This window comes from Columba livia, chromosome 2, assembly GCF_036013475.1.
Source record: "Columba livia isolate bColLiv1 breed racing homer chromosome 2, bColLiv1.pat.W.v2, whole genome shotgun sequence".
Lineage (NCBI taxonomy): Eukaryota > Metazoa > Chordata > Aves > Columbiformes > Columbidae > Columba > Columba livia.
The window spans coordinates 74362365-74390191 of record NC_088603.1 but is presented as its reverse complement, the minus strand read 5'-3'; the positions used below and the strand labels follow the sequence as shown (position 1 = coordinate 74390191).

Genomic DNA, 27827 nt, shown 5'->3' with positions numbered 1-27827 from the left:
TTCCGATAATCATTACTGGAAAGAAAGTGAAACGGGTTGTTGCCAATGGACATCTGTAACACCCTGCTTTGAAGTGAGGACTTGAAATGTGGCAATGCTGTGGCATGTCATTGACATACATTCTTTTTCCTGTGAAAATCACTGCATGTTATGAGATTTAGAAAGAAATCACAGTTTACACTCACTTAGTAGAAAGTCTTTAACTTTTCCAGTAAAATGTCAGAATATTCAATTCCTATTCAACATATTCAGGCTTCTGATGGTGCTAAATGAGATGTGTTATTTCTGGGGATCATCAAGCATGCTCCCTCCACCCTGCCAACACCATCAAGTTGAATTGAATGAATCTGAGCCAACACACGGCATTCTCTGTTGATTAGAGGAACTGCTTGGTACAGAAAATCAACATTGTCTCTGTTCCAAAGTACATTTCTTACATTGAGGCAGTATAGACTTAAAGCCTAGCAGATCAGTGATTATCTGACCTAACTGTTTTCAACAAAAGTCCCATGAAATTTTCTTTGGCTGCACACAAAACAAGGAAGCAGATTCTCAGTTGCATCTGTCACCCAAAAAAGGAGTATACTCATCTTTGTCTCAAAGAGCATGTGTGGGTGAGCCGTCTGTGAATGACAACATGAAGAAGATCCATAACAGCCATTGTGGGACCCAAATATTGAATACACTCAGAGTACTTTGTCTAATTTCAGTCTACGAGTCCTTATAATCACATATGGCACAAGCTTTACTCTGGGCAAGCATTTTTATCATTTTCTCTGTGCATGCGTGTGAATTGTTTCCATGTTTGTGTAAGGATGTTCTTTATGACATGTTTACATTGTCTTTACTGATATGCAGTTTGTATTCTGTGGAGACACCTTTCATTCATGCCAAACAGAAATAGGATAATTATTGGCAGCCAGCAAATCTCTGTGGTTTTCAGACATTCGTTAAGTAAGAAACTTCAACATACAGGTTTGGTTCATAAGGTTTTTTACTCCTTTTGAGGAATCAGAACCCAAGGAGATCAGACAACTTACTCAATGGCAGAACAGACCTGCTCTCTAATCATGGGGTAGCATAGTCCTGCTCCTGGTCCAAGGCACACCCTGTTACAGGATCAGCTCTTGTACATGGTAACAGGTAGCATTTTACATTCTTTTGTATACATATTCTTTTGGATACATCTTTTTCACTGTACATAATTATAAATAAGGTAGTAAACCACTTTCTCATAGCACAGAAAACATTCAGTCAAAGCTTGGCTCACAGTTCTTCCACAGCTTTGAATTGTCTCAGTAGTGTTCAGTACTTAGCTTAGCACATGTAGTGTGTTTTCTCATACAGATGGGATGAGACCCTACTTAAAGCAGTAATGATTATATACATCATACTTCTAAATGTATAAACTTCTTTTGAACATACTGGAAAAGCTAAAATACCATCTGTTAAACCAAAGAATCATACGTTGTAAGGGAGTGTTTTTATATATAATATATAAAATCCGACTGTATATGTGTAGGGAGGGTGAATATTTACACATCACATGTGTAAGACATAAATGATCCTGATGAACATGACTGAAGTAAATTATGTTAATGCTTCAGTTAGAACTATTTCTACATTAGTTTCAAAATGTTTTTGTTATACTGTAGATTCAACGACAGGAAGATGAAGGAATCTGGGCTTTTAACTGCTATGTCCGCACTGCAGTGTGACTCTGTGGGGATGTTCACAATTAAACATTTGGTTTAAGCGTTAAACACTAAAGTTTTCTTTTTAATTCCTGGGCCTGTATAAAAACAAATTGGGAAAACGTTTACAATACTTCCTACTGGGGGCTTCCACAGTGACAATGTCAGAAATTACATCACTTTTCTGCTATTTGTTTTTTATTGATTTCAAGAAGAAGTATTTAAATAGCCAGCATGTAATTTTCCTGGTGGTAAGTGATAACCTTTGAAACAGACCTATTATTTCTTTCAAGAGAAGGATGCTTCTGTCCTGCCTCCAAGCTAGTTGACTTTATCAAAGGAAGCCATCATCCATCCCCAAGTCTTGCCAGCCCTGAAAGATATGGAGGGATTCATCACTAGAGGGAGTCATTGTGTTCTCTGTTACCCTTCTTTGTAGTCAGAGCTTGTGGTGGATGGTCTTGCAACTGGTCCCGTGGTGAATGGTCCCATGCAGCTACCTGCAGGAAGGATGCTGTCAGCTCCAAGTAAGGAGAGCCTGTTGACCCTTTCCTTATTTTATGCTCCAAGTGTTTCTTCCTAGTTGAAGGACCAAGGAGAGAAGGCAGCCTTCATACTCTCTCTGCCTCCACTGGCATTAGGCCCCATATTGAAGGCTTTGTATTTGGGAGAGGGAGTAGCTAGCATACAGTCTTGCTATGCAACGGTGATGGGACAAAAACCAGGGTGAGAGAAGAAGTCCCAGTGGATAAGAATATATCAAGAATAGTGTGGCCAGAAGGACCAGGGAAGTGATCGTCCCCCTGTACTTGGCACTGGTGAGGCCTCACCTTGAATCCTGTGTTCAGTTTTGGGGCCCTCACTACAGGAAAGACATTGAGGTGCTGGAGAGAGTTCAGAGGAGAGTGATGAAGCTGGTGAGGGGTCTGGAGCACAAGTCTGATGAGGAGCAACTGAAGGAACTGGGGCTGTTTAGCCTGGAAAAAGGAGGCTGAAGGGAGACCTCCTTGTTCTCTACAACTCCCTGAAAGGAGGTTGTAGCATGGAGGGTGTTGGTCTTTTCTCCCAAGTAGCAAGTGATAGGATGAGAGGAAATGGTCTCAAGTTGCACTAGGGAAGGTTCAGATTGCATATTAGGAAACATTTCTTCATGGAAAGGGTCGTGAAGCACTGGAACAGGCAGCCCAAGGAAGTGGTGGAGTCACCATCCCTGGAGGTGTTTAAAAGATGTAGAGATGAGGTTCTTAGAGACATGGTTTAGTGCCAGTGTTAGCTTAATGGTGCGACTCGATGATCTTGAGGGTCTCTTCCAACCAAATGCTTCTATGATTCATTAAGGGGGAGTGAAAAGAGTCTGAAAGTCCCAGTAGGGTGAATGGAACAGGTGGTAAAAGAAAGGCACATGAGGGAGAGGGGTAGATAAATGGAGGTGATTTAGAGAGAAATATTGCAAGTGGAAAAGAGATATACAACAAAGGAAACAAAAACAGACAAGGGAAGATTAGGAGAGAACATGACTTCTTTAAAGGGAAGATACATAAAGATCTGAGAGAGAAGAACAGAAACATTTTTAACAATATTTGTGGCACTGAAGTAAAAAGTTACATTAATCGAAAAATCTTCACTGTCCACCACTGATAGCTGAAGTGCCATGCTTACACTAACCTTATATAGCAATAATTGAGGACAAAATGGAGTTTGGAGGACCAGTTTGAACATGTGGTGGACAAAGAAGATGGTAAGAGAAATAACCTGTTTAGGCTTCACATCATGTTTACAACAGATTCTGCCTTCCAGTGGATAGAGTAACCAGTATCTCCAGCTGTGGCTAGATAGGTAACAAAATCTACAAGAGCAGGTTAATCCAGCTCTATGTTCCCCTTGGTCCATGCTGGGCATGTTGACTAAGACTGCTCTAAGTCACGGATCTTTCCTCTCCAAAGTGGCATGAGCTGTGCAACAGGTTCATGGTTGCTCTTTCTCCTTGGGCCAGGTCCATGTGACATGCCTGTCTATGGTCTTCATGCTTTTGGAAAGGTACTTTCACTCTAGGATACTCCTCTCATTTTCAGCTACTTGAGTCTACTGCAGCCTGTATTCTTAAATAGTCTGCTGTAGTGTTTCTGTTCATTAAAATTATATGGAAAATATACAAAAGCATGTGGATTTTGTACAGGCCTATTCATATCTTTAAACAGAATGTAATTTGCTATTGCCAAATTAATCTCATTTATCCTGGTTTCATTTGTTTAAACCATGTGGGTAGCATTATTCATGTGCAAAGGAGTTGGCAAATGCTGCCAAATCCGCTAATACATCTGGCTGTTGAACATAGCATTTGGAAATTGAGTTGTTTGCCATACGCATTTTCTACTATGCTAATTTCCATGACAACCCACTGTGATATTACAGAAACTTATGGCTTTTCCTGGAGAATAAGCAAAAAGAAATTATTAACCTGCCAGTATCACATAGGGACTACCAGAAAACTATAGTAAGCAAGACAGATTTGCCGGACTGGACTCTTTTGTTAGTGGTGGAAGTGGTCCTACTAGCCTGTTACACCGTATAGTTAAAATGCAATTCCAAGTCTTTGACCTCATCTTTTCATTTCAGCTTTCAGTCAGGAGAAGTTAATGACATTGCTCCAGTTTTTTTATTTGTATGTGCATGAGGCTACAATAAATATATAAATCTTAATCACACTTAAGAATTCTAAATTAGGGCATCCCACATGCTACAGTTGCCTCTAAAGTAGCTGCAGCATTTTGACTGATTTCTGTAGAATATCACAGTAGTATTATCTTCATAAAAGAGCTGTGGGCTGCCCTGGTGGCTTGCCAGAAGCCCAAGGGCTGTATCATATTTACATGAAATGGAGCATATTGCCACCCTTGGCATTAAAAGAAAGGTGTGTCCCAAAGACCATGCAGGTCTCAACATGCAATGAACCATCTTAATCCAAGCAGACAGGCCAGAAACTGTATGTTTTCTACAGCCAATGTATTTGTCCGCCTACCAGGGTGACAGCAAACTTAATTTCAGCTACACTATTTGTATGCTAAGCAAGCAGTTAAAAAAAAAAAAAAAAAAAAAAACAACCAAACAGTGCAGCCAGTATAATTATCCTTTATCTCACATGAGTTCAAAAGGAGGGCTTTCCCACTGCCATTCTGTTTTCATAGCCGTCTGCTTCAAAACCATTTTGGCTGTCGGTGTTTTTTGTGGAAAATTAAAAGGGGGGTGACTGTCATAGCTTCCTAATGACAACTTAGGACTATTTTATATGCTAAGTCATTCATTCATATCTTTTACAATGTAAAATCATGCTGATGTCATACAAATAATAGTCATACAAGACTGCCAGCATGTTTGCAAATAAATGTTGGAGTTCACAGCAATCTTTCTTTCTCATGCCAAAGACAATTAAATAATTTAGGTCCGTTTTCTTTAAGCACTTTCTCTGTAAATAGAATGCCTCCTTCTATATCTGTTAATGGCTAATAGGTGAGAGTCCACAGACAACTGTACGTTGCACACTTTTATTCATTATTTATTTACAAATGAAAACTGAAGAATCATAAAAATAATTATTATGGGAAATTATTTTCTATCAACTCTAAATACTTTTGTAAATATAAGAAAAAATTCAACTCTGCATAGGGCCCCCTTGTAAAGAACACTATTGACCTGTTACAGCTTCAGGTAAATAACGTCTTTTCTTGGTACCACTTACTGTGTAAGTACTAGCTAGTAACTTTTCTGTCATGATACTATGGCTTTTTGACTTGTTGATACTCTTAAGAAGTATGTGTAGCTAATGAAGACTGAAGCCAAGTAATGTATTTCATTACATATACAGCTGATGTTTAGTAAACCTGACAAGTGAAACAGAAATATGCTAAAACATGCTTGCATCATTTTACTACTTTGATTATATCTTTGTGCATGCCTGTATCCTCGTATGACTCTGATACAGAGTGCATTTCTTCTTTCGCTCATGTTAATGTATGTGTAGTCTGCTAAATGGAAGACCTATCGGTTTGTGTTTTGGTTTGGTTTTTGGTTTTTTTTTAAACCTAACAAGAAATGATACCAATTTAAATCACTTTAAGGATTTCAAAAAGCCAACCTGTACCATGAAGTATCTTTACATACAATTTTGAATCAGTTTTCAGGAAGGAAGTTGGTGCATCAATTAACTGCTTAAGCTCTTGAAATAGCATATAATGTAAGATCAGTTTATAATGTAACTGAAATACCTGAAAGCCTGACAAACTTTGTATTTGAAATCAAGCCAGCATCCAGACCTGTTGCAGTCATGGTGCTCAGCTCTGGTTCTGTAGCGCATGATGTCATATGTGCCTGACTGTGCAAAGGCATTAAAGCAAAATCCACCAGTCCCGTAGGTGTTTGGACAAAGATGTCAACCTCCATCTCTTGGAAGCAAGTCATGTCAGCAAAATAAAGTTAGCTCATCACATTCTTAAAAGACTGATTTAAAAATCACACTTAAACAGACATCTCAGCATTTAGTTTTATTAGGTGTACTTTTGGTGTTTGATGAAACATTTATTCCCTGTCCATGACCGGTTGTGTCACGTATTGCTGTATCAGATAACGATGCTATTCACAGCAATGGGGGCTTCACGCTCTGTGCCTTTCCAAGTGTTTAGCAGTGGACACCCACAATGAAGCAGCAGTTTACTTTCCAGTTGATGTGCAGTATTCCTGTTGCAGAGTAGGTGTTCTCAGTAATGATTTTGGCAAACATAAGGCACGGTCAGGGTTGTCTTTGCAGAAGAATGAGGAATGCAATCCTCAGTTGCTAACAGGTGAAATATGGCTCTCTTAATCAAAGTGATCCACTGCACATCTATTTCAAATCTGACATGTTATTTAAGCTTGTGTGTTTGCTGTTTCTTATTACAGTACCATTCAGAGTGTCTGAGTTTCAACACAGTAAGATGGCTGCAGTTGAAAGGGAAGCATTTCTTTTCCACTTCCTGTGAAGCTGTGGTCCAATGGATGTACTTCAGCCTCCTAGAAAACAGGGCCTATTTATCTGAAACAGCTCAAGATAAAATAGAGCCAGTTGGCATGACATGTCACATCTTTTCAAGCACAATATATTTTAAAGAGAATGGGCCAAGTTCCTTTCCAGCATAGCTCCGTAGAAACCTGCTGGCTTGATTCGGCAGATAGCCCAATATAAACACTGTTATAGAAAAGATTAATTTGGAATCAAACATGGAAAACTTTTGAGTTAGGTTGATATCTGAAAATATTTGCTCAGTGCAATTAAGACATTTGAAATACTTGGCTAGATTCACCTCAGAGTTTATACTAATACTAGTATAAGCTTTGTGGTGGATCAGAGCCATAAGACCATGCAAGTGACACAGGGTAAAAGTGACCAAAGTCTACTTTGCTTCAGGGAGTTTTCTGCAGTGGTCTGCAGATGACCCCAAAGTGGGACATGTTCAATGGGAAGATGAAGTGACTGTTAGGTGAGAAATCTCCTAACACATTGCCTTTCCTTCAGGAGATGCCACCTTTTTGAACATACATGGAACTCAAGAGGGAATTAAAGCTGCAAAAATCAAAGTCCTTTCTCCACCAGTTTCCTTCTACTAATAATCAAAGAACTACAGAATCGCGGAATCACAGAATGGTTGGGGTTGGAAGAGACCTCTGGAGATCATCTGGTCCAACCCACCTGCTAAAGCAGGTTCACCCAGAGCAGATTGCACAGGAATCACTGGAGGGAGAAAAAAAAAAAAAAAAAAATTCTTTAAAGGTCTGGAGTTTCTTTTTTTCCAATTTATATTTGAATGATACAATGGCAAGAGACACTCCATGGTGTTACCACACTTCAAGAGGTGACTTCAAGGCCAGCAACACTCCCTGCATGCAACACTATCTTGCAGTATTGTCTCTTACCATTGTTCTCTGTTGCTTAAATATTTGGAGGGATTTGTCATGTTTTGTCATTGGACTTCAGCCTTTGGGACAGTATGGAAGGCAGATCTCTAGTGCTGAGTGGAATAGCTCAGCACTTGACGGAGACCTGAAATTCTTCACCTATGATTTATCCAGACCAAGGCATTTAGCAGGATGTACCAAATACCTCTCACACCTTCAGCAAATTATTCATTGGTACCCCCATAATGTACAATTTATTTGGATTCATTGCTGCTTCCAACTGCATTTTAGGAAGAAGAGCAAGACTGAACTCATGGAAACAGATCCTAATTTTTAGACCAATATAAACCACTAGGAGCTCTGTTAAAGGCAAAACTGCCAAAAGTCAGGACCAGGTCACTATGGTTCTTGGCACAGGAGAAGATACTTGAGTTTGGTTCCCATCAGTTATTTAGCACTTTCAGTATTTTTGTTGCTTCTGTTGTTTCATTCATCTAATTGCCAGGATCTTTAAGAATTTTATTCCATGGAGACAAATGCTATGTTCTTTTTTCCAAGCACTGTTAAATCAGCAGGAGTTACTTGTATGAAATGTTATAATAGCAGTTGAAGTAATACGATATTATGTGTTTATGCCTCAGTTAAAAATATGTCAGTGGCCAAACTATGTCAAAATGATACTGTGATTCTTCAGTTGCTAATGAAAAAGTAATGATAAGCTCCAAATTGTTTGAGCGTTGTTCCTCCCACACACACCCCCCCACTCACAGGTCCTGCTTATTAAATGTTGCCTTCTTTTTGGCTGCCAGTAATGAAAAGTCGTGTCCATTTTAAACACTTACTTGGCATAAGTCTTTCCCATCTCCGTTTGCAGGCATTTGTAAACCCTACCCATCATAGTGCACCAAGGACAGCAATAATCTCTGTGATAGCCAAAGCACGCTTTCAGATCTAGGCCTTGACAAAAGTGTAGTAAGTTGTAAAAATGCAGACTGACCTTTCAGTATCAAGAATAAGGGTAAGTAAGCTGTGAGGCAGAGAGCAGCAGCCCTTACGTTTGTTGCCTTTGACTTTAGGCTGCTTGGCAGAGATGTGTCAAGTGTCTCATTCGGCTCTCCACTACTGTGGAAACATTTGTGCTAAAATGTAAACTTCCATTATATAAAACTTTAACAGAAAACAGCATTCTCTTAAAGCAGGGATGAAATCTCTGAGATCTGGCATAGGTATGGACTTTTCTCTAAGGTTCAGAGTAACCCATAAGTCACACAGCAGACGGATCCAGTTAGCCTTAATTAAAATATGAGAACTTTAGGCTAGTTTGGTAGAGAGATATTGCTGTAGAGGTGGGAAGAGGGCCTTCAAGGGAAAAGTTTAATAGTAAACCATCATGCGGAATCTCAAGATACTGAAATGGAGGCCCTGTTATTGAAATTAACTATCATGAAAGAGAGATTTTTAATGTTATACTAAAAGAAAGGTGCAGGCCCCTCCCCAGCTGCATGCAGTATCAGGCAATATCCTGATCAATAAAATATCCAAATTTATTTCCATTTTCTTGGCGCTGATCAGAGAGGATCCAAACTTGCATTGGATCAACAATTAGAGACATAAGCAGATAAATGGAGGCTAGCTCCTTAACAACCATGAAATCCCAGTTTGATTCTCTGGCAAAAAGATTTTCTGTTTGTAAAACAGAGGAGCTTCTGCCTTCCTACACATGAGGACACTACTTACATACTATAGAGAACTATTGGAATACAAAACTTAATAACCATAATAAAGAAAAGGGAAGGTGTCTAATTTTATCTTTTTTTTTTTTTTCTGATAGCTGGTACTCGCAGTAACAGAAGCATCTAAAAGCATGTGCTTCCAATGTATTTATTGATTTTGTAAATATAGACCTATTTTTCAGTGGTTAACTTGCAAAGATATATGGATATTTACATAGAAATATTTCTTAATTTGAAATAGCAATGCCTCATCTGCAGGATGAAATAATAGTCCTGTTAGATAAGCTGAAGATCTTAGAAACACAGTAGCAACACTTGCACACATCTTGCTTACCTTCTGTGGATACAGATAAGACATTAATTGCATTTTTTATACTTCCGATTTCTAGTCACATCCCTCAGTATGAATACTGTAATTTTAATCAGAAAAGGAGGAGGAAAGATGTATTGCTGACTGTCTATTTTCCATTCCACAATTCAGGCCCTACGTCACCCCACCAGTGTATGTTTCTATCCAATAACTACTTTATTACACGTAGCTTGATCTAAGTATTGATGGGGCGTGGTTTACGCACAACCAGGCAGATGTTAAAGCTCCTTTCATCATCTTAATGAGATATAAGCACCTCTAGGACCTCCAGTGAGAACTCGCAACAGACACCCCATTTATTTTGTAAATGCAGTCGGTATTCCTGCTCATTTTGTCCTTATGGATCCAGAGCACAGCGCCTTTCTCCATTATTTAATATTTGTTTCTCTTCCTCCATGCTGCTCCCCTATATTTGTAGGGTATGATACCAAGGAAAAAGGTGGGCTCAGTCCCTTCATTTCTGTTTCTAGCTACTCAGCACAAATATCTCAGTGATTGAGCAGACACATGGGCACAGTTGGCTTTGGGGACAGATATCTGCCTCTTAGAGTCCCCTTAGGAAATGGCTATATCTCTACCGGAACTATTGCAAAAAAAAAAGGCATTTGTGTAACTGAGCAAAACACAGTGGGAGTTTGGTGCTCATTCCAGAGTGTGTGTTTCCACCAGCCTTGTGGAGGGACAGCCAGGATTTCTCATCACCTGGGGCAGAAATAAGATTCTAGATGCAAATTCAACAGCTCACCTTCTAGATGCAAATTCAAATCTCACCCTTGCCACTTGGAGGAAGGGTGAGATTTGAGGTGAAGGGTGGGTCAGACCATCATAAGTGCAGTGGAGGAGATTGGATTCTAAAAAAAGAGACTTTAAGGGTCTGTACTCATGGTGCATTAAGAAGGTGGGAGCTTGATAGAGTCTGTTGAATTTGAGCTGGCAAAATATGTCCTTTTACAATTCCCCTACTCCAGGCTGGTGCACTCATAATTTTCTGAAACAATTGTTGTTTACACTAAAGTTTTCCATACTTGGTCTTTCTTCAAAGGCAAATTTCATTGTCAGGTTTTAGCAGAAACCCTGTTGCTGCTGCTTGTGTGGGCACATGCAGGGAAGAATCTTTTTAAAACATCTGAATTTTATCATGCAGACAGAAAAAAAAATAGCTGAAGTCTGGTACTTGGAACGAATGAAAATCTTCACTAATACCAAGCACAGATGAGCTTTTGCAGGGCAATATGAAGTGTATATCACTTTAACCCTTTTGGTTAAGGTCAAGAATGAAGTGACACAGTGTCCTGGCTGGTTACAGAAATGCTGTTCCTCCATGCAGAACTGATTTGAATATTGAGCTATGGTTCAGTGTTGTTGATTTCAACATGTGATGGATCAACCCCACAATTTAACAGCAACCTCAAGTGTCCCGAGAACTTGCAAGCCCTCCTGGCAGAGTTGTGCAAGACCAGAGGGTTAGTTTGTTTTGTTTTGTGTAATGGGGTTGTAACCTTGCCAAGCAAAGAGGCAGACTTCACATCAGTAAGGACAACTTGTTTCCAATTTTAGTACTCTGCTGAGATCACAAGAATCTTCAGGAGCAGATCTACAAGTCTTTTCTAAAATTGCTTTTGGTAATGTGTACCTTTGGGGTGTTGAATTACAGCAAAGCTCATATTTCCACTATAGACTCTTAAGATAAATCAGGAATTTTACCTGACTCTTGCTCTCCAACCTTGGAAAAGTAGTTTTATCTTCTTGTCTGCCTCTAAGAGGCTAAGAATTAGAAATGACCTGACAACAAATACTGTGTAAAGATAAGAAATCACTGTTGTTATTATAGATAAATGGAATTTTGTGTGTTACTACAAATACTTGTTTTATTGCTATCATTACTATTATTGAATTAGTAGTTGTGGAAAAATCTGTAATGTTAAAGAAAATAGAGGACAGAAAGGAATAGTTTTGTTTGACTGAGAAGGAAGACAAAGGCGTTAGGCAATTAAGAATCCTCTTTATGGTCCAGTCCAAGAAAAATATTCTATAAAGTTATATTGGTGATAATATAGTGATCTTCCTGGTAGCAAAACTGGAGGTAATTTTGCTATCATTTTTTATTATTCTTATTATCTACTACCATATAAGTAGGAATCCAGAAGTGCCTTGAGTCAGTTTGTACCCAAAGCAAACATCAGCATTCTTCTTGAAAGCATTCCAGATGTAAGCAGGGTCATAAAACAAAACAGAAGGTTGACGGTTTTATTGTGATGCACATTACAATCAAGTAGTTATCTGATGGATCATCTGCTTTTTATGATCCTTGATGAAAAATATAGCTGTCATATGAGGAATAGATTTCTCATCATAAAACTTACCTCTGTAATTTCAGCACCTGAATAAGTGCTGCCTCAGGTGCTGATTGTGCTAGTAAACACTGTCTGAAGAATGATTTCCCCATCTGTTTCTCCTCCTTCCATTTAAATGCACAGTTTGGCAACAAAGAGTGTTTCTGCAGTTCCCTTGCTTTCAGCAGCTGCTACTATTAAAGTTCTCATACGAGGAGGTTCCTGTTGGATAGCTGGTGATGCGGGAGTTCACCTGGGGAAAGAAAAGCCTTTGCAAGGTATGTAGGTCAGTGTTTCTGTAGATAGCTAGTGAAGCAATTTCTCACAGGGAAGTTAAATTGCTCCAAGTCACTGCTGCCATTGGGAGGGGCTGAATTCATTTAACTCAGATTTCCAGTGTAATTAGTGAGAGAAAAGCTCCTCATTAATGTAGATTTTTGTATCTCTGTGTGGGTTAGGCTCTTAATTTGGCATTTGGGTTACATGTCTGAAATTACAGCTTTCAAACCCCTAGTGCAGTATTTATGTACAGCATTTTCTTGATAGGAGAAAACAAGAGACAGGTTGAGGGCATAGATCAAAACATTAGGTCCCCAGAAAGCTGCAATAATTTCACCACTATCCATAAGACTTCTGGTATAAATTGCTTGGATGTTAAAAGCAAGGAAACCTCTTTGTCTAACGTGATGATTGAACCACAGGAACAAATTTCCCTCTCGGATTTGTGCTGCAAACGCCCTGTGCTAGGGAGAGGTTATACGTTTCAGCGTGCTGACAGGCACTATTACATACTGTACTTTATTCACCCATTTCATTGGCCTCCAATAGCCCTGTGTACCTCTGAATCCCTCTGCCTTTGGCACTTCTGCTGGTGAGACTCCCAGCTGGGGGTGTGGTTTAGTTAAAATGGGTGCTTTTCACCAAAAGAATAAATTATTCCTATACTACTGTCTGAAAAGGGTGGATCTGGAGCCAATTTAGTGAGCATAAGTTACAATTGACTTTGGAAGTAATAACTTATGCTTCGAGCTTCCTTAGATGTGTAGCCAGGGAGCTGTCTGACTGCATGTGTTTTTACACATCTTTCAGCTAAATTAGAAATCCAAGTGCAAAACTTAATGCGTGGAGATATCTTGAAGATTTGTGACCTTCCCAGAAAGACTTTGGGTCCATAAACCAGCCAGATGATCTCCTGGTTTCATATACTTTACTTTTTAAATTTTTTGTCAGATATGGCACATGGGTAAATAGTAAATGGAGTTTATTATATCTTAATTAATGAATCTGACTATAATTTGCCCTAGTCCTACCAGTCCTAGCAAGCAAACCCTGCTGGAAAGCTGATTATTGGAGAGAGACAACTTAACTGATCACCCTTTCCAGAGATGTGACCAAAGACTGAAGTATATATATTCGTATATGTGAAAGCAGAAAAGCCTTGGGAAAGCAGAAGATGGGGATTGTACCAGGCTGGGGAACAGGAAGACAAGGGGTGGAGCCTTTAAGGAGATGGGGAGGAAAATAATGGTGAAAATGGGAAAAAAAAAAAAAAAAAAGAGTAGTAAAAACATCAAAGGGAATATAGAAAGAATCATGAATTGGAGATACTGGGAACAACTGCGGATGTTTAGTCCAAGGAGGAACCGAGCTGGGTACACATCCTATGTTATCGGTTGATGTCAAGAAAAAAGAGCTTATACTGAACCCTGAAGTCAAGGAGAGAGTCTGCTGTTGAATTCAGTGGTTTTTGTGTCAAGCTAGTGGAAAGAGGACTAAATAAAGGACATATATAAAGAGCAAGAACAATGGCAGATACGGTTCATTTCAGCCTACCGTCAAATTTGTGAGTTCGGCCTGGTGGGATGCTACCAGCAATGATGATGAACATTACAAAGATTGTGTGTATTTAGCCCACTCAGCCACTGCTTGGTCAGGTTCCTGTTGATTTCAGTTGGAGTTTGCACATGAACATGCAAGTCCCTCCTCCCCAGAAATGGAAATTCCCCACCAAAGTGTTCTGGTAGGTAGCTTGAGCACGTGTATTGAATTGCTGGCATACTTTTAGTACACTAGTTAGGATCTATGATGTGGTAAGCTAAATAATTTTAATCTTGAATACAGAAAGTGAAACACTTAGATTTGTGGGAAGAAGAGCTTTATTTCAGAAACATGTTGAAGTTTGTATGAAAATACATAACTTAAGGCACACACCTGAGCAAAAATTACCTAATGAGAACAAGAACCATTTCTAAATGTGCTTTTAATATGTGGATTTGAATGTGTTAAACGTTATGTATGTGGCTGCAATTATTTTTGTTCTAATGTAGAAAGGCACAAGTCCTCACTACATTGTATTCAGCCTAATTCATACCCACACAAAACAGACCAAGTAGGAGGAAAAGAAGTTTGTTGCACCTTTTGGTTAGATACGTGAATAATTATTTTGGATGTAAAGCAGCTGAAAATTATGCTCTTTTTACCTAATATTTGCATGTCTGCTAACATGAAGGATCACACATTTCACACAGCTCCTACACAGTAATGATTGCAGATGGCAAATGTCCCGTTACTCATGTAGCTGGTCATTTTTGTATGTAATTACCAGAATTGCATGCTCAGTTCCAGTAACCGTGTGCACAAAAATAGGCTGCAACAACCTGCTTAGGATTGTTAATAATATGGTCCAAAGTCTGAATCTTTATTGCTGTGTTATTTTATGCTGGTTTTGTAACTGAGCTAGGAATTATTTTGGTTGTTGATTATTCAAGCAAAAGGAAGCATATGTCTCCAGGTACTGCGGGGGCTGCAGGACTGCAGAATTTCTGCACTGATCTGCATATGGTTTAAATACCGAACTTTGTATCCTGAACTCATGGGCCAGAAGAGAGATACTGCACCCAGTGACCAGCTGTGGTACATGGTTCAAGTAAGGAACAAGCAGCTTCTGAAATTTTGCATTTAAAGTACACACATCTTGCACTAGCAGTGCCGTAGTGAGGCAGAAGCTTTTGCCATAAGCAGTTCAAAACCAGGCTGCAGTAGTTCAGAAAATACTTAATTGGTATTTCTCTTTTTTGCATATCGCTGTTCTCATCAGTTCTAATACATGGGTTTTTTTCCCACCTCGACAAACTTCTTTGCCTTAAAGGACTCATGAAGGAAATAATTAAAAAGTACACAGAGGAAAACTGTCTGAGCAGAAGGGGCAGAAATCCAAGGTGGTTTAGGGAGGTGCCCAAAACACTCTTTCAGATGATTATTAATTTTTTTCTTACTATTATTTTATGATGCTGTTTATGTTTAATTGCTCATGTTTTCCTAACCTGTGTGACAGGCATAATTTGAAAAGCAATAGTAATGATCAAGCTGTGGAAGTGCCAGCTGCTGCCTACGTGCTCAAGCAAGCATAGAGCAGGCAGTGTCAGGAGACAGTGCTGTCTCTTGATTAGATCTGAATTTCTTTTTCATGTTGAAGAAAACGATCCTGACTGTTATTATTTAAATATAAATAGTGCCAAAAGGTGCTATGAAAAGACAGAGCTCTCTCAGTTCACTGCCTATATGGAATAGTAAGTTAATGGGACTTTACTGCAATATATGCTATTAAAATATATACTGGTTTAATTCTAAAAGATACAGTTGGTTTATCCAACTGGGTTTTTTTTAATGTAAACTGCCAGACAGCACAACTAGGTTAATATGATCCTTTTTTTATATACCAGTGAACAATTTCAAATCAAACCGCGAGACCACAGTAATTAGCAGTTCTGCCACATACTGTGTGCTAGTGTATTGTAAAACTCATTTAGAAGTTGTAGTATCATTTTGGTTTGAGTTTTTCTGGTTACTAAAGCTTTTGGTTGTTCCATGCTTCAGTTGTGTGCTACTGCAGTGAGATGTTGTGGGTAGCATTGTTGAACAGGTAGTAGTACGTCATCAAAACATGAAATGTTTTCTGATACTTTTTAATAGTAAGTGGAGACTTAGTTATTAATTTGTGGATAACTTGGCAAAAGATTATAAAGCATGGAGCAGCTTTTGTGACACATAGGAATGCTTTTATATTTCTTCTTTTTAAAACGCATGGGATGATGCACTCTAAAAACTTTTGATAAAGTCTGATGTCTTTTGGAGTAGAAAATGAAATCAGGAAAAGGAAAACATTCTGCTTTAGGCTACAACATCAGTGCACTGCAGTGTCCTTTCTTGCAAAGGACAGAGTGAATTCCTGCCTGAAAGACAGTGAAGTGAAATAAATTTGTTTGTTCTGCGTTGCCATTCTTTGCAAAAAAACCCTTGTTTTTTTGTTTGTTTTCATAAACCAGAAAGTTATGGGATCCTGTGATTACACAAATCTCAAGTTTTTGACATGTTAAGTTTTTCCTCTGACTTTGTATATGTAGAGAAAATCTTTGAAAAGATGAAAATTAAGTCTTTAGAGCACAGACGACAAACCCATAAACTCATTAATTCTGTTACTTCCAAGTCAATAATAGGGGCCTGGAGGGGAAAAGTTGAGCAAGTGATAACTTTTTTTAATACAAAAACATGGACCAAATTTCATGATGGCAACGTGTTACAATTACAGAAAAATTTACAAATGGTTTAATGACTTATCAAGTTTTAGTAATTTTTTTATAAATGCTCTGTGTTCCCTCCACCTCTTGTATGGAAAACATTGAGACGATAGTTGAATTCATCCCAAATGCCTCTCGGTTGGGTCCATCTTTTTGAAATACCCTGTATTACTAGAGTGAGTATTTGATTTTTAAGTGAATAAAGCTATAAAAGAAAATGCAAGGGCAGAAATAGAAGCTAAACTTTAGATAAACAGTAATTTTGTGGTTAAATAAGTCACCTGCTGCATCAGGGTGCTCTATGTCCACTCATACTTGGAGTAGTTTGCTGCTGGGGGGGCTGCTCACTACAAATCAATGGCAAGGATTTACTCAGGGCAAATGATGCCAGATGCACTGTGATGTGAATGCTTCAGCTGTTTTATCTGTAGTAGGCTATATGTCAGAAGGAAGTGGTGGGATACAGCCTGGGTTCTCTTCTTGCTTCTTCCTCTCATTCCAAGGGGTTGGTCAAGTCCCCAAATCATTCTGCCTCCCAGCTTTGTAAAATTGGGATGACAGTGCTTTCTTGCCATTGTAATGGCATTCCTATTGCTTAATTATATAAAATCGGTATCTTTGTTCTCTGGAGGTCCTTCATAGTCATTGCAGTGCTGCTGTGAAACAGTTCTATTTTGTCTGGTGGTATTACATCTAGTTGAAGTCTTGCTCAGGTTACAAGTGGAATGAAGCTGCCAAGATGTTTATCTAGCTTTCTTCAGCTGCTCTTTAGATTCCCAGCAGATACATTATAATTCCGTCATTCATGGCTTTATGTGTTCATACACATTGCCCATTATGTTGGAATACATCAAGTGAAATAAACCAAGACATAAGGTTTATGGGTGACTCGCACTGGAAAAGAGATGTGAGCTGTAGATGAATTCTAACAGAATATTGCAGGAGGTGATATTTGACTTTGATAGATTTTGAGAGAAAGGACTGCCATTTCTGTGTTTGTACAATGTATAACGGGACCCTTACCTGGCGACTCTGTGCTGCCAAAATGTGAATGAAAAATAGGATTGCTTGTCTGAGGAAGAGCTCTGTCTTTCATATAAAAACTTGGCAATAGGCGATTCCTGTGTGAATGGGCTCAAGAGACACTTTCCTTGTAAAGGACTCAAGTGATGAATGAGGCATCTCGCATTTTAAATGTTGTACAGGTGAAAACATTGGAGTATAATGAGCCCATGCCTATTGTTGTGTATGTCTGAGTAGTTTGCTTGCTTTTTAACTGTGGAATAAAGAAGGTTTGGGAAGTAGGGCAGGACCATTAGAAAATGCTGTTTTCTTTCTAGAATGCTTTTTCGTATTTTACTGCTGCAGGGTGAAATAATAAAGAATTTTTTGGTAACAGATCAAAAATTCCTTTCTTGTTTAATTGAAAGTGTTTAAGCAAAGAAGGTCATTGAGAGGACAGATTTCAAGAAGTAGTATTTGCATTTGGTGATGGTTTGGAAAGAAACAGAGCATATTATGTATGCTTTTAAAGTATATATGGTGAATGCACTGCCAAATCTGTGGAATTTTATAGGCAACTACTGTGAACTGCAATAGCAGTAAAAGAATCCGCTTTTTGCCTCTACTGAAACTGGCACTGTAAGATTTAGGAGATCTTTTTGCTTTTTTAAAACTTATTTCAACATAGTTTCAGCCCTGTCAGCAAAGCTCTGCTGTGTTAGTGGTAATATAAATTGTCTCCCAAACCCTGAAATATTCTACACAAAATTCACAACCTGAGTGAAGAGAAAGCTGGTTCTGGTATGTGATGGAGAACCACTGGAAAGAGGAACAAGTTTGTGGAAACGCACAAAAAACACCTGGGAAAAAATGGAAAAACATTCAAGTGAGAAGATCATCATAGCAGAAATGAGGAGAAGATAAAATCTCAGCATGAGGTGACATATTTTGAGGGTGAAGGAGAGATAGGGAAGTACAGCCAAGTTTAAGAGGATTTTTGTGAGGAACAGGAGAATGATGCTCAAAAGAGAAATGGGAAGATCTTGAGTGAGAGAAACCGGGAGATATATCAATAGGAAAGAAAAGTGTCTTACAATAAAAAGAGAGAAATGAGATTTTACATGAAAATAAATTAGTCAAAAAAATGTGGAATATTTAAACAGCAAGGAAAATGAGATAAATTAAATAGCCAAGGAAAGGGAAGGATGAAAGAGAACAAAATATTGATTTTTAAAAAAAAATAAAATATTTTATTAGTATTTTATTAGCTGTATTGATTTCTTGAAAGATTTTGTGGTGGGTTGGATGTCTGCTCTGAGAGAAAGTGAAAGATGGAATAGGAAAACTATTTTTTTTCCCAGGCTTTCCTGTGCAGGAAATGTAATAGGAAGTTATTTTTATTAACCAAGATCAGGGAACATGCAACAACAAACTGCCAAGAATGGTGTGGAAAATCCGGCTATTTTTCCAGTCAGACCAGAAGAACCTGTGGCCATTGACCAGCAGGAGCCTAAGGGTCAGATTACTCAGCAGCAGGATCGGTGAACTGAATGGCTATTGGAATCTATGCATCTTTTAATATGCAACAACCAACTTACATTGCAGGCAAAAAGAAATAAAATAAAATCTTGAATGCCATGTATCTGGTATTTGTAGCCATTCACTAATTGCTTTATGGTCTGTTTTGTCTATCAAATCAACACAAAAAGTGGACTTGTTTGATTTATATTTGCAAATGTGAAACCAATTGATTTTATGGAGATATACTGCTTGCTGAGCAGTATTTTCCCATCAAGACAGTCAGGCTACAGTTGCCACCAAAAAATAAGAACGCAGAAGAACCAGAACAGTGACAGCCTTGGATAGACAGAGAGGAGTGTCTTTTGCAAAGTGTTTTGAAGGTTGTCAGGTGGAATGCACCCCTTGCTTCAGAGAAGCTGTGATGCTAACTGTGCTGAGAGGGCTTTATTGTGTTCATATATAGAGTTCCAGTTTAATGGAGTTCAATTTTTCCCCATTATCTGTTAACATAATAATGTGATAGCAGACCTCCAACTACTCTTGCACCCCAACTATCTTTTGTCCCGACTGGAAGCAGCACTATGCACAACATCTAATGCAGATAGTCAAAAGCTTCAGATATTCTCCAGTGAAAACGAAGTGGATATGCTTAACAGTTCATTCTTACAAACATTTCTCAGGATTTCATAAAATGAACTTAAAAGGCAGGAGGAGGAGAAGTAAATCTAACACTCTACCAGATTTATGCTTCTGAAATTCAGGCTGTCAGAGGCTGCTGTGGCTTGCAGAGCACTCTTTCAAAAGCCATAAGCTGCCGTGGCAATACTCAACCCACATCTCTAATGCCTTTTCAAGGGACTCTGAGACAAGCGAGTGGGGAGCACAGTGCCTGTATTTCCAGCAATAGCATATTTTTTATCCGTAAAGGAAATATTCAGCTGGCTACCTTGCCTGGACTTACCAGTCACCAGTGTTGTGTCTTAGCAGCCTTGGTTGAACACACATGAAGAGTAGGAATACGTTTGTTTATGGACAGGAAATGCACAAGCCCTTTAATGGATAAAGTATGAGTTTGAAGCATTAAATGTGACCTGCTTTGTTGTATGCCAGTACCTGCAAAGGGTTATTCTTTGTAGTGTCCTGCTTGGACTCAAGCACTAAAGCTTTCATCAAAGTAAATCTGATTATTTTGCACATGGTTTTCCTGAAAGGATGTTATGATTTTCTAGATGTTTGGTGGCTGGTGATAAATTAGGCTTTTATGATGTCATGTGAAAGGCCACTGCTTGGACTTCCTTCACTATCAAGCACACGGGAGAATACATTTGGGACGTACTCAGAATCAGAAATTATCCTACCTTGTTTTTATTTTAACCCTTGTGTGGGCCATTGCTTGCTTTGTAACTAGAGGTGTTCGGATGAGGTTAGTTTGCAGCAGGATGCCCTGGTGCGGAGCTACATCGATCCCCATGTGGGATGGCTTCTGATGAGCGAGCTCAGCTCCAGATCCAAAGTGAGTGGAATTCAGCACTGGCTTCAGGGATATCGGGCTGTAATTTGGGAGGAATTTTATCTCGCTCAAGGGACAGCGCTGGCCAAGATGTTTTCTTATGCTTCACTTGGCAAGTTAATACATCTGAGTAAGACTCAGCCCAGCAAGGGGCTCTTGTGCTTGCAGCTCCACTGGTGCTTGCATGCTGGCTGAGATTTGCACATGCGCTCTTCCCAGTGACATCTCAATGCACCGGGACACCGCCTCCATCAAAGTGATTAGGGCCCGGCAACAAGGCTTCAGAGGCACCCAAGACCAGCTCCCCCTGCTTCACCATTTTGTATGGGGTGTCAGTGGGGCTACCAGGGCTGGCACTGAGTGAGCCCGTTTCCCTGGAGTGGAGCATTGTTCCTGGCCTCCGGCCGCCGCGTGGCCCCGCTGGTGGACAATGCTGCCCGTCCCCGACTTCCTGAGCAGACCAGACAGCTTGCTGTTTTCTTCACATCCCTTATCACCCCCTGTCATTGAAAGAGAGGTCTGGCTTCAACTTCGGTTTGGCCTGATAGGCAGCAGTGAAGTGGAAAAGGCTCAGGCGAAGGAGGGGAAGAGGAGGAGGAGAGAGAGGAGTTCCATTACTGTTATTATCACCCTAATGTTTATTGCTGCTTTGAATTCATTTGCCTTAACCCTTTGGAAGCAGCTCAAATTAAAGATTATCAAAGCGATAAGATAAAGGTGCTGTTCTAATGCCCCTGGTTTCTGGCAGAAAAGCAAAGGCTGCGCTCAGGTTTTATTGACTGTGTGGCTTGTGTTGACACCTTACTGCCGGAGTACAGTGGAATCCCAAGATAAAACTTTACCCTAAAGGTGCCCAGGAACTTGCAGATTGCTGAGGTCCATTAAACAAGTGGGGGCTCAGCACCACGCAGAATCAGCCCTTTCCTCAAGTCCTGCTTCAACGTGGTTTTAGTAAAAATTGAGCTTTCTGAATAGGGAGGGGATTTGCATAGGAAAACACACTAGGGGAAAAAAACATTCTGCCTCTTATTTTAAATGGCATTTTGTTATACGTGAGTTTCAGCCTGTCAGTTGCTTTTGCCTTTTCCTGTGGTTCTTTGCAAACAATACTGTCTTTCTGCAAAAGACTGCTGACCCAAGAGTGGAAAGCAGTCTGTTCATGCTGCATTAAAACAAATTTAGATCAGGAACCAAATTCACTGGCATTCCTCTATTCCCTTGGTACCCTAAATGCTCAACAACTTTGCTTTTCTAAGAACAGTGGAAAGAAAAAATAAAAACTGAGCAACATGTTACAGCTCTTCTTAAATTCCTAAAGATGTTTACTGTATTCCTTGTTAGGCTTAAGCTTTGCTTATTGACGTGTTTTATCCTCAGTCTCCTCATATTTACTGTGGAGATAGGAGTCTCCTGCTTTATAATTAAACTGGGTTTTTTTTTCCCGTTACTACAGATATTATAACAAACACTACCCTTTGCAAATAAATGCAGCCAGTGCTCCAGTCTTTTGGATCTCCATAAGCACTTACAAAGCAGCGTACAGCAGATGTAGTGATTATTCCTGTGACTCCTGGGGTTTGATCTGAGCTTAGCTGAACCATGCACTGAATTTTGGAAAAGCAAGGTCCATGTTTACAGGCTCTACAGCTCTGATTTAGTCTTACAACTTTTCTTAACAGAGCGCACAAGGAATAGCTTAGCTGAAGTCACAAAACTGGTCTCCACTGTTGCACCTGGATTAAGACATGACGTCCTAGGGCCTGGTGACAAGTACAGGAGAACACTAGGGAGTGGGGCATAACGGATAGTAGAAGAACTGCCTTGTGAGCAATGCATGCAGTCTCCTGACTATTTGCAGCAAATACTTTAACAAGGCTGTTTTCCAAGCAGTGAGCTGCAGTAGGTATCAAGATATACTGTGGACCTGACATTACTGAGGTGCGCTATGTGAACCCTTACTAAAAACTGCTGTGAAAAATTCTCCAAAAAGAGCACAAAAGGGGAGACTGTTTCATAAGATAAATTTTGATATACATATTACTGAAATATAATGGTGGGAATGCAAAACTGCAAGCTAATGTTGTCTAATTAAGTAGCTATGTTTATTGTTCTTTCTTTTAATGGGATGAATTAAAGCTGAAAGGCGACAGTCTGAAGAAGGAAATAAGGAAAATAAAATACAGGCAAGGAAACTTTGGCCCCTAGACTCTTGAAATCCTTCCTGATAAAACTTCTCAGGCAAAAGAGTGCAAGACTTAACACGCAAGCCAGAGCCTCCACCAAGCTGGGTCTGTGCTCTTTGCTTGTGGGAGCTCTGATGTAACAAATCATCTTGCAAGGGGTCGTGCTGGTTGTGAATGTAACCCTGGATGCTTTTCAGATGCAGCAAAACTGTTGTGTCCTTAGATCAAATCTGTTTATTCTCAGAGGTAAAGCCTTGTCTCTGCTGCAGCAAGTGGAGCTGGGCACAATTCCATCACAGGTGTTTTACTGAGGATTTGATCTCAGTTTTATTCTGGTGCAAGAGAGAGCAAAAGCTGGCGCTCGGTGCTGGCATCAGTGAAGGCACATTTTAAAGGGAATCAGCTGAGCTGTAAGACTAAAGGAAGCCTTGGCCTTCTTTCAGGCCATGCTATCTCCATTTTCTCACATTGTCCTGAGGCTTTAAATTTGAGTTAAAGTTAATTGAATGAGACAGTGATATGCTGCACAGTGAAACCAAATCAATTACTGCGTGAGTCAAAATAGGAGTCATGATGACACTCGGAACAAGAGCTTGGGAAATGTGATATTTACATTAAAATATTTCACATTTTTGTCTCATGGTTTTAAAAGCAAATTTGAAAATGCCTTACCACGTTGCACAAAAAAATTCTCTCTGCTTATCTATGTGTATTTCTGTAAGTGCATTCAGACAATAAAACCAAATCAACATGAAATCAGGGTTAGTAATAATGGGGAATTTTTTATGCGGTTATGCACCCTTAGTTACAGAAAAGATAAAACAGAAAAACTCGCATTGGATAAAAACATTCTTTTCTCTGAGAGACAGTCTTATGACAGTAAGGTGCACATAAAGCCATAGGAGAGTTTACTCTCATATTAAGTGGCAACAAATAATTTGACTGTTGTCTTTTCTGTCTTCCTGCCCTTTAAATATTTACCGGAATGTTGTTTCCAACCTGGCTTGCCAGTAAAACTTGTCATTACTATTCACTGATGTTAACTGTATTTGCATGGAGAATAAGGGCTTGTTCCTCCCAAAGTGGATAACTAAAAGCAAAGACTTAGTTTTATGTTTATGATCTGAATACTGTAAAAACAACAGAAAGCCTTAATCAGTGTTTGCAGGTTTGCAAACTCTCGGCTCACTATCTAAATCCTCAGGGTTTTCATGGAGTCAAAGGGCTTTGGTTTCCTGTCAGTATGTAAAGCACAATGCCACAGAAAAAGTTATCCTGCAGGAATACAAAACTTGAAGTGGTGCCATTTCATCGGGTACCTTTCCATCAGTAAGAAAGATACCGGGCAATGTACACTCAGCAGCAGCAGCTGTTTTTCAAGAACAATGTCCCATCTCACCCCACACATGCCCTAAAAGAATCCAGGTTTTCTCCAGTGGAACCTCTTGTTTCTTTGCTTTCTGATCTGATTGTACCTCCAGAAAGTGAAGCCCTGACACTGAGAAATCAATATACTTTCATGATTGGCATGTCAGAGTATTTTTGGGGTTGCGGGTTTTTTGTGGATTTTTTTCTTTTGGAAGCCTCACAGATGCATCTCTGGTTTCAGTAAAAGACTTGAATAATATAAACAAGCCATCACTCTGTTCCAAGAGGAGCTTTTTTTAATATTCTTATTTTATTGTAATTACCTTATTGTTTTCATATTATGAGCTACTTGTAGAAAAATACAGGAAACATGACTGCAATACAATCCTTTAATCAGGAATAGCTTTGTTCCAGTCATCATTTCCATTCAGTGTTGAAATTTTGACTAATAAGAATACTATGAAACTTTGAATTTCAATGTAATATAGTGTTAATATTATGGTTTCATTTGATCTCTGTACCTAGTAACTTCTATAAGGCACTAGTAACTTCTATGAGGCACTTTTTAACTAAGTGACATTTTGTCCATAATGTTGTTTTCAAGTAAATCCAAGTAAAAGGCGTGTTTTTCAGAAGCACATAAACTTCTTCACGACAGCCATTTAAAATCTTTTAACCTAAGTCAGATGGGGAATTTGTATTACCATATATATTAAATCTTCTCTTTTATTTTGCTCACAGGTGATGTCGCAATACCTTTCCTGCATCATTAATAAAGCATGTGAACTTTTAAAGAAAAAAATACCTTTTTTAATACTTAAATTGATTTAATACCATTGTTACTTGTGTTATCTCTATGTGTAATCCAGCACTGCAAGTAACTTCACTTTTACTGATTTGCAGCCCTCCCCACTCAACCTTATTTTGGCCTATTCAGCAGCTGAGTGTTTATGTTTTTGAATGAAGGGCTGGAATTAGGTAAAGTATTTTTTTAGATAAACTGTTTTAACAAAAAGCATTTGTCCTATAAAGTTAAAAGACTGCTCCCAAGCTGTTCAAAAGCAGAATGCAGCTACATACAGCAGGAGATGGCAATTCATTTTGGTCTTCCCGGTCCTTTTTTTTTTCTTCTAATGGAAAGCCAGTATCCTAGATAGGCTCAGTTTTAAATTATGTTTATGATATAACGATTGTGGATATAAAATTATGATTTACACAACATTTATAAAAATGAAACTCTGAGTTTTATTATATGGCTTTTATGACGTAAAACTAGGTGGTACTAAACACTTCTAGCTAGCGGCTTGAATTAGGACTGAATAAAAGGCAATTGTTTTTATACTGAAATTATTATTTTAAGAAGGATTTCCTGGTTTCCAGGCACACATATACACACATGTATAACGTAAATTTAACCAAACTCCAGATAAAAAGCATACCTCCGTGAGTACATTAGGGTCTGATCCAAATTTTATCAAAGCTAGTGGGAGTATTTCCCATTTCAAACCAGATTTTGCAATCCATATTCACACGACCCTCCAGGGGATCCCTCGAGCTGATGCGGTTTTGCATGACTTGGCCTCAAATGTCTGCTGCAGCTTCTAAAAACCCCATTATAGGGCTGCAGTAGGAAATAATTTAGTGTAATTTAAGGAAATCATGGCATTTTTTATTTTCATATCATTTTGTTCTGATCCATCTGTTTACTCTTTTCTGAAGGCAGGCTGAAATGTTTTTAGCCTGAAGACTGAACTAGTAAAACTGCTGCCTGGAATAGTCTCGGCAGACGTGTTTGTTCCACATCCCCTTCTTCGGTGCAATATTTCCTTTGGTGGGTTTCCTCTGCTCCTGGAAGCAAGCTGTCTAGCTTTCTGGAGCACAGTTATGAAAGAGAATTTCTTACATTTTACTGCACAGGATGAGGTGATTTTGGAAGTTAACATGACCTGAACCACACATGCACAAAAGATAGCATCTGAAAAAATGTAGTGTGCCGTCAGTACGGATAAAAAAACTACAGCCAGAAATGCTCGTTAGCTCCACCGCTGGTAAGAGCCGGGGGGAGGGAGAAGACAGACAGTCCATGCATTTTTCTGAAAAGCCTGCTGTTACCACCATAAAGTCAAATGCAAGAGCGGAATTCAGCCTTAGCCTTGTTGTTCTTTAACAGAGTTGGTTTTGTTTGGATTTCTTTAAAGCTAGACAGATATAATTTTAGCATTTACTGCTACAGAGAAACGAAGTTTGTGAGGAGAGGTGATATATTTTGTTAAATCAACACATACAGTTGGGAAAAGCGAACTATTTAAACACTATTCAAATTTTAAAAGAAGATGCAGTCAAGTTTTTTCACTCAATTAGAAATACAGTCAAAGGATGTTTTTCTTTGTTTAATTTTGTTACATTGTTTTTGACCACTGGTTGTGGGATTGTTCCGGTGTGGCAGCACTTTTAAGAATACTTGAACAGTAAAGTGAATATGACCAAAGTCTCGGTTTCTGTAATGTTTTCAAGATAATTTATTTTAGTTTGTGAGATATTAAGACTTATATTTCCATGTAGATGCTCAAAATACTCTAGAAAAAAGATGTAGGCGTTCAAAAGCTGAATGTTTACTACTGCTGCATGTGGTTACCCGTATTCATAACAGTCATTCAGCATCATCTGTCTGTGATCACGTTTTTATTTGAAAGAGAATAGTTGTCATGTTTGCTCTGTGATTTACATTATTTAAACAAGTGTGAGGGGGAAGAATTTGAAACAGCTCATTCAATAGCATGACTAAGACATATGACAACTTCTTGCAAAATGTTCACCATTATAGAGCTGTAACACTGGAGTTCAAACCCCATGCACACAAGAAAACAAAGAATAACTCTTTCAGCCTGAAACAGCCTGATGAAAGGATGCTGCCTCCTGGTGATTTACAGGCATACGAGCTTCCACTAAAATCGCATCTAAAAGAGAAATATTTTGTCCTTGGAAGAGTCCAGCGGTGGCTCTGGCTGCACTTGGCTCACAGGGAAGACTGAGCAACAGGGAAGACACCAGGTTAGGGAAGATGGATGCTTCTCACAGGGCCTCTCTCTTCTTTTCCACAGGATTTTCTTCAAGGAGACTGTACCAAAGCCAGACAAAAGCTGAACTGGAAGCCAAGAGTCACATTTGATGTGAGTGGCCTTTCTGGCATGCTTTGTACCTGTTTGTGTCCCCTAAAAGCAATCCACAGGGAGGGAAGAAAGGAGGGGGACCTTTGCATGGAGTGACTTGGACACACCAAGAAGTCTTATTTTCAGTGACCTCCTGGGCTGCTGCTCTTGCAGCTGCCGTGGGAGCACAAGACATCCCTGGTGGCTCTGCCAGCCCTCCTGGAAAAGGGCCTGGCAGTTATCAGCATTTTGGAAAAGAGTGGGCACTTGTGCAGGGGTGCCAGCCAGGAGACATAGGCTGTGACTTAAACAGGCCAGTTTCCAGTGAGTCTTGCTGCTCCAGAGCCTGGGCTGCTGCAGGAAGAGCCCAGCAAAGCCCTGTCCCCTCCTTGTCCTGGTGCGGGGGCGTCAAGAGGGCTTGTCATGCTCCAGGGTGCTGCCTGTTCATCCCCTGCACTGAGG

General features: G+C 39.3%; 1 protein-coding gene across 5 annotated transcripts in view; it reads left to right on the top strand.

The window, feature by feature from the left end:
• Window positions 1-27827, top strand: part of GMDS (GDP-mannose 4,6-dehydratase) — a 419817-nt gene that overhangs the window by 391043 nt on the left and 947 nt on the right. For all 5 annotated transcript variants that reach the window (XM_065052533.1, XM_065052536.1, XM_065052532.1 and 2 more), the window contains one exon: window positions 27318-27386. In XM_065052533.1, coding sequence (XP_064908605.1) covers window positions 27318-27386 — 69 coding nt within the window. The remainder of the gene's footprint in view (window positions 1-27317; window positions 27387-27827) is intronic.